This window comes from Bombus pascuorum, chromosome 9 (assembly GCF_905332965.1).
Source record: "Bombus pascuorum chromosome 9, iyBomPasc1.1, whole genome shotgun sequence".
Classification (NCBI taxonomy): Eukaryota; Metazoa; Arthropoda; class Insecta; order Hymenoptera; family Apidae; genus Bombus; species Bombus pascuorum.
This window is the reverse complement of record NC_083496.1, coordinates 1,198,786-1,212,358: the sequence shown is the minus strand read 5'-3', so window position 1 is coordinate 1,212,358 and position 13,573 is coordinate 1,198,786. Positions and strand designations below refer to the sequence as shown.

The following is a 13,573-nucleotide window of genomic DNA, read 5'->3' as shown; positions in this document are numbered from 1 at the left end:
ATCGCGCGGATAAGAGTCGTTTTAAACGATCCGCTCTTCCATAACCGAAACATTCGCCGAATCACCGTCGTTTTTTCCTAATCTGATTCTTTTATACTTTCTTGTCGCTCGTTAAAATCTAGTTCTCGATTTTTCCAACGTCTTTGAAGATAGAGATATTCCCCTAAAAGGGCGTTCGCTCTAATCCGTGGATATTCTTTCGACGCGCACCGGTTAATCCGGATAATTGTCGCAGACAAGGCAATCCCTTAATTGATCGGGCCAGACAGCCTCTGTCCGTCTCCGAGGAAGAATACGAATGATATTTTTTGCCGTTTGCCCGTTAAGAGATTAAAGCCAAGGGGTCGGTCGCTTCGTTTTAGAGTCATTATACTCTCGGGAGAGGGGAAGCGCCGGAGATGCGGGCAAGAGAGGAAGAAAGAGCGCGATAGAGAGACGAATAAACGAAGACTGACTTAGCGAAAGCAACTATGCTCGGGGAAAATTCTAAAACGTGACGAACACGCAAATAAAGAAAGACAAGTACGGAAAGAGGAGCGGCGAGAAGAAGGTAAAACCGATGGAAAATTAAATCGAAATAAAGGGAAACGAAAGGATTAGGTGAATCGAACGGAGCAAGAAAGAAGAGATAGATATGAAACTCGGCATCGATTCGAAGAAGACGCGGAAGAAGGAAAGGGAGAAGAAACGAGCGTATGCAGGCTGAGGGATAAAAAGAGAAGAAGAAAGAGCTGGAGAGAAAGGGAGCGAATGGAGAGAGCACGCTGAGCTTGCAAAAAGGGTGCCTGGTGATGCGTACCATAGCTACCTCGACAAATGCATTAAGACCACCCTCTACCCTCCTCTCTTGGCGATATCGAACTGACTGTGCGACTCGCTCCGTAGTCAGGATACACCTCGATTTCTCGCACCTCGTTTACCATAAGAGTCTAACCGGTGCCGTAGTCTACGAGTATTTTCACGCCTTTCGATACACCCAGCGTTCAAGTGGTAAAAACATCGCGAAATACCTTTGACGAGAACAGGTTAACTTTCCAGTGAAAAGAAACGGGATTCCAGGGAAATAGAACTCGTGCCGGGTGGACTGTCTGCAGGGCTCAAGGTGATCGACAAACACGGCCGGTGTAGAAAATAAAGGCACGGCTCACGGATAAAACGAATCCTCCTGGATAAGATGTTTCTTTCCTCCACGTCCACGTGGACCATTCTTTTCGTTTATCTTTACCTTTCCCTTCTATTTGGACGCATTCCTTCCGTTTATTTCGCCCACTTGTTTACGCTTCCATTTCGATAAATGGAGTTTGTCGTTGGTTACGATTTACGCCGAGTAATAATGGAATACTATCTTCGATCGAATAACCGCTCGTTAAAACCTGGCTTAGGGTAATGGTAACTAGGAAGGGGACTCTATCCGTTAGATATTATCTCGGATGGTCTTTTGAGCGACTCGAATGGGGGACGAGCGCAAGGGTGGACAGGTAACGTGACAGCCGTCCTATTTAGCGTGCACGTAATACTATACGTTGTTCCGAAAAGTTCCTTCATGTTGGATAAATGTATTTCGTAAAATAGATGCTTTCTAAAATAGTAGATAATAAATTTTACTATTGCTTTTTTTATCAAAGATGACTTAAATCGAATTTTAATGGTCGTGACTCGAGGGATCAGCGTTTCGCGACTCGTGCGTTCGGAACGCCCGACACGGTCTGATACGAGTGCATGTGACAAATGTTCCTGGCTGACACCATTATCGTGGAGCAGCGACGGTGACCGTGTCATCGGTCAGAAGACGATTCACGGTCGACTCCCTCCGTTTCGAAGCTACGGTAGTTCCCACGAAATTCGTGTTACGACGTAGGGCCGCTGGAAGCGGGACGTGCATACATAGATACATACATGCACGCGTAGCTAGCACCTCATTCCAATCGATATGCGACGACACCCCCATGGGGAGACATTCATATCGCAGTGGAACTCAAACACGGACCAGAGACACGCCACTGTAATATCGTCCCCTTCGGCCGACTTGATCACTGTGCCATCGATATCGGAATATTTGGATGCCAATTTCGATCACGATCTCCACCGCTTTCTATTTGATTGCTCCAAGAGGCAAGTGATTACACTCGCTGCAGACGATCAAAGTGTTTCGTTCGATTTTGATTTTATTTTTATTCGATTGTGAAGCGAAAGAAAGGTAAAAGAAGGCGCGTGTTTGGGGATGAGTTTTCCAATACACGAGTATATCTCACTTTATAAAGTCGTAGGCATAGAAGCACGAGGTGTTATAACGAGAAAGACAGCGTTACGGTCGATAATGACTCCGTGTCAGAGCACGTGTCAGCCGTTCGTCTAATAGCACATTATGCATCCGCAAGACGTGCAAATTACACCCGGCTCCGATACGGTCGACAAGACGAAGCCAATGAAATACGCCGTTCCCGCTTAGTTAACGCGATGCATCTGTGCCTTCGTCGACGCATACAGGTAAAGGACACGAATACAGTAAGAGTATCCGAAGCAAATTGTTGAAGTGATCGCCACTTCTGAGAAAACTCTACATCTGGTCTTCGGTTTTTCAAGCGCTAAAGTCATCGATAGCGCGTAGACAAAAGAATGCGTCGATGACAGACCATAAGCGGTACACGTTGGTTTCGGGGGTTCTTTTAGTCTCAGGGTAACGTTGCTAGCGAGAGGATCTGGATCGGCTTACATTGTATTTCACATTTTTTACTTTATTATTCACAATATATATACTTTCAATACCTTACAATTTACCCACGCGTTTCTTTAATTCCACATACACCGAATAACCTTAACAGAAATATTTCGTTGGATTGAGAAAATTCGGTCCAACTAACGGCACAGACGTTGATTCCAGTAGCTACGCGAGATAACGTCTTTCTGTTCGGTTGACGTTGGCCGATATCGATCGATAACATTCCGAGGAATTAGAATCGGCCACCGATAACAAGAACGACCGGTGAAAAATTCGGATAATATCGCGTAAAAAAGGGGGCCGGGTGCGCGCATCGTGTACGATCACAGATCTCTACAGGCAATACGGTTCCATTAGTTAAATTGTTTCCCTGATACGCCCGCGTTCTTTGACTTCGGCCTTTCATTCCGTTTTGCTGGTCGGATAGGCCCAGCTACGATGCAATTCCGGGTTATTCTCTCCCCGAAGGAGTCGATAAGAAAATAGTATGAAAGAAGAAAAGGGGATCCCCAGGGGAGACGGGTGATCATTTGATTGCGGATAGATTAAGGTACAGGGGTTGTACCGTCTGACAATGCAAACCGAACGTTTTATATCGGACCACCGGTTAATGCGGCAGACTGATCCAACAATGGAATCGAATTTTTTCTTTTTCTAATCGAAAGTAGAAAGAGGCCGAAAAATAGCAGAAAAGAAGCTAGACGAAAGATTATCAAAGTTCCAGTTTCGACGCGAGTAAAACCATCTCGTTGCGAATAGGACTTCGACGTATCATCCTTCGATCGTCGATCGATATCGCGCCATCGGTCACACGTGGGACCGTTAATCGATTACAAATATCGCCGACTGAGAGAAATCCCTTTAGTTAAAGTCTCGAATTGGCCGTTTATATCTATTAACACCGAACCGCCAACTTCGAGGGTGGTCGCCGTTTGCTCGCCGTTTCGAAAGCATCGTGTAAGCGGCTCCGTTGGGAGCCACACATCTGCCGAACAAGCAACAAGTATACTATGCACGCATTAAATGTACACCCGTTACCGACTCCAATTACTCCGAGTAGCCTGTCGCTGCGTCGCACGTGCACATGTGATCCTCTATCTTCGATTGCGCGCCTCCCTTCGATTACCGTCGAATTTTAATTACGGGGATGCGTCAGTACGCTCGGTTTTGCTCGGTGCTAACTTTCTATACTCGCCGCTTTATTAACCATAGAGCGAACCCTCCTTTTAAGACTGGCGACGATAAGAATTTAAATTCTCTGTAAGACTCTACTACGAGGCTCTCTGTGAGAGTATATATCGACTTTAAAATAATGTTTCGGTCGAACTGATATATTTACTGCGTAAACTTAAGTACTAAGGATAAACCAGAGATGCAGGTTTACCGCTAACGAAGCATCATGTGGGATTACGTCGGTACCCAAGAGCTCCATAATTTTCTATATAATTCAGATCATGGACGAGAGAATGACGCGACGTCGCATTCCAGGACTCTTGTAGCAACGATTGATCGGGTACCAGGTATACGATTCATTTATGTCAAGGTATAGTAACAATTACGAGAACGAGCATCGTAAATACGTATCTACATCTACATACGCGTAGATTTAGACCGAGACAAGGAAGAAATTCCGATAGAAATCGTCGAAATTTATTTTTTAACAGTCTCGATGTTGGAACAGAGTATCGCAGTTTTGTTCGATAATTCTCGAGAATTCCTCTATATGGTACGTTTCGTAACGCGCGAAAAATTGGGAACATAAGAAAGGATACTGAAATTTCGTTACGAGTCGCGTATAATGATCTCCGGTAATGGGCGCGTTCCACGACACATCTGTGTCATCTATGGAAGGAACAAGCGCACGATTACGTCGATGCACGCGCGTCAGGCTCGCATGCAAGGAAAATTGCAAAGCGTGCGATGTTTCAGAAAAATATAGGAATCTTGTTCGATCCGATATACTCGGGAAATTATCATCCTTCGTAAATTTTTCACGCTCTTGCACACGGACGATTATAACGAAACAAACTGTAACGTACTGTACGAACGAACAAATCGGAAACACGAACGAATAAAGTAACGCTTAGAACAAATCACTCGTGATTCGAAGCAATACCTAAAAGAAAACCATAACTAACATTCTACTACTTTCGTTATAATTTCGATAGAATTTTATTAACAACTGTTAAGGTTATTTGATGTATGTGGATACGAGAAAACGCGTGGATAAATTCTAAGTATATATATATTGTGAATATTAAAGTACAAAGTGTGGAATACAATGTGAGCTGGTCCAGATCCGCGCGCTAGTGTCACACACTCAAGAAGACCACCCGCTCAATAACCGGATAGACCGAACACCCTGCATGCCACAGCTATTGAAACTGTTGAGATATGTATAATTTTCCGTGCTGGACTGGGTTAAATGTGTATTAGAGTTACTTGTGTGTGAGTATCAGTGTGTGGATACATGTGTGTACAAATGACTTTTGTTAGGACAAATGACGATCGGCGGGAGTTTGGAAGCATCTGGAAAGAGAGTCGGTTGGCGGTCGTGTGTGGAGAAAGTGCGGAGACGCGTGCAAGTGTGAATCGATGAATATATGAGAAATCCTTCTTGTAATAAATATATCATTATTTTAATATTAGACCTCAGTGTATATTCAATGTTCCTTCAACATTATTTCGGCACCAAAGATCCACAATTCTTAACAGAAACAATAACTAAACAGGCCCCTCCAAAGGGACTAGATCCTCGGTAGGAGGACCTTCCTAAACTAGCGCTCGAACAGTCCGTTGTAACATTTCAAAGCAGTCTGTTCTAACATTCCCAACCACGCTGTTGTAACGCTCGAACCGTCACTCTGTTGGATTTCTACAATAAATTTCATTGTCGCATACGAAGTTCAATTTTCTTCACCCTATTCGCGAAAGAATCATTTCGTTCGAACCGCGAAGTTAATTTCGCGATTTCTTGTGTCTCCGACGTGACAGTAACAGCGTTACCCTGAGACTAAAGAAAACCCTGAAGCCAACGTCGCGTATGTACCGCTTATGGTCTGTCCTCGACGCGATCTTTCGTCTACGCGCCGTCGATGGCTTCGGTGCTTGAGAAAACTGAAGACCGGATGTAGAGTTTTCTTAGAAGTGGCGACCACTTCAACAGCGACAAATATGGAAAGTTACCTTAGAATATTCTATACTTCGTATACTCTGCGCTTTAATAATTCCACGGGGTAAGATACTGGGGTAGTCTATCGGTAAATGCTTGCAGAAGAATCGAAAGTTTCAAAATGTATAGAAATAATCGTAACTACAAGGTTTATTCAGAGCGTCCGGCTGACCTATTCCACTTCCATAGTGGCGCGGCGATGGTGGGGTGCTCTTTCGTACGCTTCACGGTGGGGACTCCGGTGTCTGATTGTGAGCGGCGAGCGCTGAAACGACGCCCCTCATACTACCGTCGAGTATCACGGAGGGGACGCCGTGGTTGAGCGCCGCGTCGAAACGACGCTCCCCACCCTGTCTGTGTGCACTCTGGTAGGAGCTACTTAAGTTTCAGGGTGCAGGGCGCTCTGCGGTTCACTCTCGTTCCGGCGATCGAGTGGAAAGCAGAGTGCATTTCTATTCTTTTTACTTTATTATCGGTCTATTATTTCGTAGCTTGTATCGCGATTACGCGACACATCGATATTCCGTCTTTTATCATCGATAAGCGTCAATTGTATCCTTAATGGAAGTAAAACTCTTTCGTTTTTAAACGATAGATAAACGAATGATAAATTTCATTCCCTAAATATCAAATCAAATTTAATCTTTTTCAATCATTTTTCTGTAGCATTCTAGTCATCGCGTATCGTTTAAAAATATTTCACGAGCACGTAATATTTCGTATGGAATAATAACTCGTCGAATCGAATGGAATCGTAGACGCGATACAATCTCGATCGAAGAAAAGGAATAAAGATCGTGCGTCCCTGATATGCATCGAACGCACACGAGCGCGCCCGATTTTCCAGCGATATACATATATGTAGTACTCGCCTTTTATGCATATGGGCGACTGGTCCGTAAACGCGCACGCGTACCACGAGTTTACATACTACACACGTGTTACTATAGATGTTACTACGGCGAGTACTCTGTAATCTGACACAGAGTACGGAGATTGAACCCGACTGAGCGGGACTCGTTGAACCGGAAGTAATCCCGCGGGGAAGCAAGAAAAAAAAAGGGAAAAAATTGCTCGATTACTTTTGCAACGAACGGCCGCGTAACCTCGCAATCGCAACGTCCGATGAATGCCTGTTCTCGTTCGCGATTTCCATCTCCGCGAGTCTTCGCGTCTCCTTCGAACCGAACCGCGTTCCTCTAGACGTCTCCCGACCTATTCTCCCTAATATGCGAAAGTACATTTGAATTTCGTTTCCCAGCGAATCGAAATAACATATATCGAATGTAGCTCGATGGCTCTACAAACGTCACTGCATCGTCGTGACGAAAAAACAAATTTCCAGCGAACATATAATATTTTCTATAAGATGTTCAGGCTCGCACGCGCGTCTACCGACTCGTCTTACCGCCAACTAAACTCCGTACGAGAAAAACGAAATGGAAGGAAGAAAAACGTGAGTAAAAGCGTGCTGGAAAAGTCGATGGATTACACGCGATACGCATCGCGTTACCACGCTCGTGACAAGTATGTCCGGTAATCTGTAAGCTTGTGGATTGGACACGATCGAGCCTGGCTGCTGACCCGGAAGTAATCCCTGACAAAGAAGGTAAAAAATGTTGCTCCGCTGGTTGTACGGTGGATATTCGTATTACCAGTCCCTGTATAGATGCTACACTCGAGGGACCTTATGGGTTATTTCAGATGGACGTACCACGAGGGTATTGTCCGATTCAAGATTCGTCGAGTACCGAACGAGCACTCGAACGGAGCTTTATTGGAAGCTACATGAGCGCGCCCTGTTCTATCTCCGTGTATGCCGACGTACAAGGTGTCCTGAAAATCGAGTACGTTTCTCAGACTTCGTTTCGTGCTACGAGTAACGAGTTACGTTTCCGTAGCGAATTTCGTAGGCGGAAGATCGTCACGCACAACGTTACGAAGAAATAATTTTCGATACTTGTGCAACGTACCTTGAAGCTTTGTACGGCGGCAGCTATCGTCGCTTTAGACATTGCGAAAGTATACAACATATTTATGGTACACCTTATAAGTTCACGACGAAGAAAGGAAGCAAACAGAGCCTTTGAGCGAAGCTAGTTGGTCGTTAACGAGAATTTTCAGGCAGAAATTCGAGAAAAATATTTCGTTTCTAGAGCAAGTAGCTATCTTTTAACGTTCAAACGAAATATTATTACGAAGATGCTTTTCATTATCGTGGGAAGCAATTTTCAGGCGAAATATCTACCGTGTAAAATGCGGTTGTAAGACACGCGCCAGCCCACGAAGAGAGCGTCCACGAATAAATATCCGATCGGATTCTATCTAATCCCAAGGTAAAATTTTGTCGAGAGGGCATGATTGACCTTGGGACGCGTGAGAAGCCTTTCGAATTATCCGTAGCAAGTAGGTCAAACGTTAAACGTTCAACCGTGTGTGCCTGTACGCAAAGAAATAGAGCAAATATCGCGCTCTGTAATCAATTAACGATCCCAGTGCGAATCGATATACGGCTGCGAAACGATATATATCCCTTTTATACCAGTTGAACGCAACTCATTAAACCAGCTTCCAGTTTATCTTGAAATCTCGCGTAATTTTTCTCACTGAATTTACGCTTCCTCCTCCGCTGAAATTATTTCCGTTATAGAGACCGAGCTCGAAGAGAGAGAGAGAGAGAGATGGAAAGCAGAAGGGAAATAGAGAGGGAGAAAGAAAAGAATTAAACGAATAAGAGGGGAAAAAAAAGGAAAAAGAAAACGCCTCTAATCCTCTTCTCCGTTTAATCCTTTTCCAGACGGCGGAAGGAAGAAGGAAAAAGAATATCGTCCGGTGAGAGAAAACACGGTGAATTTCGAAAAGCGCGAACCGTCCCGCGTTTTTACCCCCACGAAAAATGCTCCCTCGGACCGTGCATGGGGAAACGATAATCCAGATAAGCCGCTAAATGCTGGCAATTTGAGCGACGGGATCTCCAGAAACAATACTCCGTACTTGAAACCGACTAATGCCAAGTAACAGAGACCCGCCTGTTCCTTATATACCGGGTGTCCTTCCTGGATCCTTCTCTTCGGTTCTATCATTTACGACGTTGATCGTGATTCGCGGCGAGTACACGGAAATTACAGCGCCGTTTCTCGCATCTCGCAATAGCGTTACAAAAGTTTCACGCGAATTGAGAGAATTCTTATAGAATGTAATTGAATTTCAGAATCTATCGTACCTCGATTATTCCAGGTGCGAAATTAAATTCACATTTACGAGCAGGAATAAAGATAACGATACGTCGCTAAATAGAGAGCCAAGAATGGCAGCAAGAGAAGATAAAAATGGTCGGACAGAGAGGGAAGAAAAATGACGAGCGAAAAATGGAGTAACAAGGAAACGCGTGGGATAAAATAAGGAAGAGAGAAACAGAAACACGACGTGAGAAGGAGTATCGAGGGAGATGAATACGAAAACAAGGAAGGATAGAGAGAGAGAGAGAAAGAATGAGAGAGAGAGAGAAGAGCCAGTGATGCGGAGTGAAAGTCCTCGAGTAAAAACCAGGCCAGGGCTTCGTATCTCGACGCGAACACACCAGGTCCATTATGCAATTACGGCGACGCATTTGCTGCCGCCTTTCCACCATTGCCTCGGTCCTGCTGTGCCACGTCCTCGTTTTCCTTAGCAATTTACCTTCTAAATCGCTCAAAGTTTTGAAATTACCATAACCATCCTAGCGTCCGATAAGCGAACGTTACTCCCGTTGCTAAAATTAACTTTAAGTCCTGTTTTAATCCTACAGACTTTGATCGACCAGACTCCATATCGCCATCGGTCCATCAACGACGATTTCACACGGTTTTTTCTATCGGCGATTCTCGATGATTTGTGGCGGGAACGCGAAACAGACGCGGAGAAAGGTTGGCAGAAACGCTGGATAGACGGATGTTGGAAACATCGAAATGCTTTTTGAAGTGAACAGAGCTCGGATAGCGAAAGGCAAACGCGTCGCGATTCGTGTTTCGAATATCGTGGCTGCGGTATGAACACGTGTTACGTAGTCGGCCGTTCTAGTTGGTTGTATTTCTATCGGAAAAATGACGAGCTGTCAAGGTTTCCAAAGAAACTAAAATTTTCATCCTTATTATTATTATTATTATTAAACACAAACGCGTATAATAACATTCCACGAAGATAGTATTTGTAAGCATAATCAAGACATACGATCTAAACGTTATCATACGGAATACCTTGTCTAGGCTACGCTTCAGGAATTCTTCGAGACACGAAGAATTAAGCTATCTTCGCTCTTAATTAATCGAGCGTACGCGTGGAATTTTTCTCTGATGATAAACCAGAGTCTTACGAACCAGAGGGTGGCCAATTTTCATTAATTCCCCCTCTTATCTGCAAGCCTTTAAAATATCATTGTGACGTTCTATGGACGCGAAACACAACGATAGGTGAAGGAAGGACGTGTTTTTCGAAAATTGACAAGTTTCGCGACACGAGGATTCAACTACGCGACACAGACGGACAGACGCATGCACACAGAGGAAGAAATAGTAGTTTTATTAAGCAAAATGACTTACTAAAGTGTGACGCGGTGTAGGCGAACAAAAGCAGTCCGGAAATGAGTCGCAGTGACGTCGCATCCATTTTTCGGTTCCGGCTTCTGTTGGCCCGAGTCCTCTTCTCTCCCGCTTATCGCTCACGCGGATGATGGCACATGTATACACACACGAACCACACGCGCGCACTTACTTTTGATCTGGAAATTCGAAAGGAACACTGTCAAGCCTCGACTATCCTCGCCAGAGTTTTCTCCGCCGATTTTTTCTTTGCTCCCTCTCTCTCACCCCCTCTTTCCTTCTTTTTTCTCCCTTTTTTCCGCGTGCTTCGAGCCGTCGCGGTCAGAAAATCGTTGTTTTTTAGAACGCACGGTGAGCACGCCGCTTGAAGATCCTTGAGAACCTTACGCCGCGGGAACCATGAAACGACACTGTGTCTCGGACAAAGGCTTCAAGGAGCTTTACGATCGCGTACTTAGTCGTCCAGGATTATTTATGTACCTCGAATCGTTGAATGTAACCGCGCCAGGATACGTTAATAGAGAGAATGAAATTAATTCTTCGCGAAATTCGAAGAACAGTTGTTTAAAATTCGTTCGACGATTCCCAAGCAAATATATTCGATGGTCGTTTAAACGACGTTTCACGATCGAGATTCGGAATAACCAGGTTGAACGAGCAACTTACCAACGACAAAGAGGATAAAAGTGCTATCGAACATCGAGTGAAATGCCGCGTGCGAGTAATTGGGCAAAGAAACTAACCAAAACGAATTGTACCAACACTCGAATCGATCGGTCGGAAGAAGCTCGGTGAAAAAGCGAACGAGAGGCGACGGACTCCTGTAGAACGTGTTGACTATTGACCGAGACAACGTCGACTGAGCAGAAATTTGCCATCGGTCTGCCGGCACACCTTTCCCGTACCGGCTGGCGAGTTTGAAAAAAACAGCCGTACAGTCTACACGACCTCGAGAGAGTCCACGAAACGCGCCGGTACTTTCTATCAGCGGCCAACAAATATTTTCCTCCGAACGAGTCTACCGCCGTTCATTCTCTCTTTTTAACTCGTTTTGTTTTTCTCTTTGCTGTCGAACGGTTCGATAGAATCGCAAGAAACTACGGATTTCACGTTGAATTTCGCCTTGTCACAACGGCTGTAACGTCTTTTCTTAAGCGAACAAATTGCGCTCTATGCACAGAGAACACGATTACCGTACGATCGAAGGGAAATGCGCGAAACGTTTTACTCTTACGCTTACCTTAATTTCTATCGATCGTATTAGTACGTAGAAAGATACGTTGCACCGGCGGAACAAACAAAAGGCCACGTAATCATACTGTGTAGAACTTTAATTTTCAGATCGTAGGAATTATTTTCAAGTTGTGCGACAGTAAATAAATACGAATCGATCAGGAAGCGAATCGATTTCACTACGCGAATGCGATAAACGTAGCTTAGCGAAGCAAACAGGAGGAGAGAGTAAGATACGCGACGCGATGCGTCGAGCAATTAAAATGCCATCGGTGTGTTCGTGTCAGAGTTCATTCACACGTTGCATCTTTAATTACTCTGTTGGCTATCTAGCGAATACCAAAGGAGAGATGGACAGGAAGTAAGCTGCACACGTACTGGTACGCCAAGCCCGTACACCGTTGTTGTTCCAATGTGTATGCAACGTTTGGTTGCAACATTGCTCGGCAATGTTTTCGATAATTGCGTTCCTTCGCAATCGCGCAATACGAGCCGATGGAAAGTAGAAATGTATCGTGCTAGGTCAAGCCGAACGCGCCATCTTCCGCGAACGTTTAAACACGATCGCTGATGAAATTGTATCGTGATTTATTCTCGTATCGGTTGTTACAACGATCGTACGTCGTACAACGAATATTTGAAAACGTTTTCGAAAGGATTCGGTTGCCGGTAAAAATGAAATCGCGCGATCCACGTACGTTTTTGACGCTCTACGTTTTCCACGCTTTCACCGCGGCATTATTTCTCTACCGATACCTGATAACTTATTATCAACGTATCTATCGTACAACGCACTATGCCGTTGTATATCACCGTGGCCGTAATCTCTTCGTATCGGACGAGAGCACACGAAAATCGACTGGCGTTTTCACATCGGACGAAGAAGCAAATTTCATTCGGCGCACGATTCGCGGTCGAGTTGTAATCGAAATGCGATACTCGCTATTTCACCGACCATTCGCCGGATATTTTTCGATCTATCGATTCGAAAGGATCCGTCCTACGTGTACATTCGTCTACGACGATATATTATTCGACCGTTTTCCATTTTATCTACGAATACTTTCAAGGTAATACGTCACTGGAAATACACTGGAACTTTCCCTTCCGCGTTAACAACCTCGCACTTTCGCGGTTTTGCCACTGAACTCGAAATTCCAGCGCTTCCAATCGTTGCTCGCAGAAACCGTGAATCGCCGCAGCTTACCAAGCAGCGTGTTTGTTATTCTTTAATAAATCTTCGCAAAGAACCAATACGCGTTACGATACGACGAGCTTTGTTTTTCGAGACAAACGAACTGCTGGCGTAGCAGCGGTGGCGCCTTGAGCTAGAAAATCCACGCAAAACCCGCCAGAATGGTTACGACGAACGACTCGGCGAGTATCACCAGAGTGAAGACGAAGAGGCTCGATGAATCGTCACGGTCGAAACAGATTCCAAAACAGATTCACCAGCATCTCCCTCGGCGAATCTGTGACAACGAGTTATCGGGTCGGCGGAACAGCGGCGTGACAACGATACTAGCGAGGGACGAACGATCGAATCGTCGACGATTTGGCAAATATCTGAAAGCGCTGGAGCACGAACGTTCCGGTGCAGGTATCGCGAAAAGGGCTAACCTGTTCGGATACGCTGGGCGCAGCGCAGCGCGGCAGAGAGAGCAGGGAGAGCCCGCGCTAAGCTCACTCGCACCGGGTGCGTAGAGCGCGCGTTTTCGGACGTGGAAGGACTGACTGGGGTTACGCACGTAGCGTACACGGGTCCAGGACATGTATTGGCGGCCAGGGAGGCTCCACCTATCGCGTGCCAGAGTGGGAGGATACGGGGACGACCTCGAGCTTGCGCCCTCGGACGGACCTCCGTTCGAAGCA

The 13,573-nt window shown here is 45.3% G+C and overlaps 1 protein-coding gene across 7 annotated transcripts in view; it reads right to left on the bottom strand.

The window, feature by feature from the left end:
• Positions 1-13,573, bottom strand: part of LOC132910380 (protein Skeletor, isoforms B/C) — a 55,171-nt gene that overhangs the window by 28,033 nt on the left and 13,565 nt on the right. For 2 of the 7 annotated variants that reach the window (XM_060966035.1, XM_060966042.1), the window contains exons 1-2: positions 13,322-13,452; positions 10,469-10,647 (exon numbers count right to left, since the gene is read on the bottom strand). In XM_060966035.1, coding sequence (XP_060822018.1) covers positions 10,469-10,535 — 67 coding nt within the window. In that variant the 5' untranslated portion in view covers positions 10,536-10,647; positions 13,322-13,452. Of the gene's footprint in view, positions 1-10,468; positions 10,648-11,211; positions 11,749-12,079; positions 12,913-13,321; positions 13,453-13,573 lie in introns of those variants that run through there. The other 5 variants (XM_060966040.1, XM_060966038.1, XM_060966041.1 and 2 more) reach the window with 4 other exon arrangements.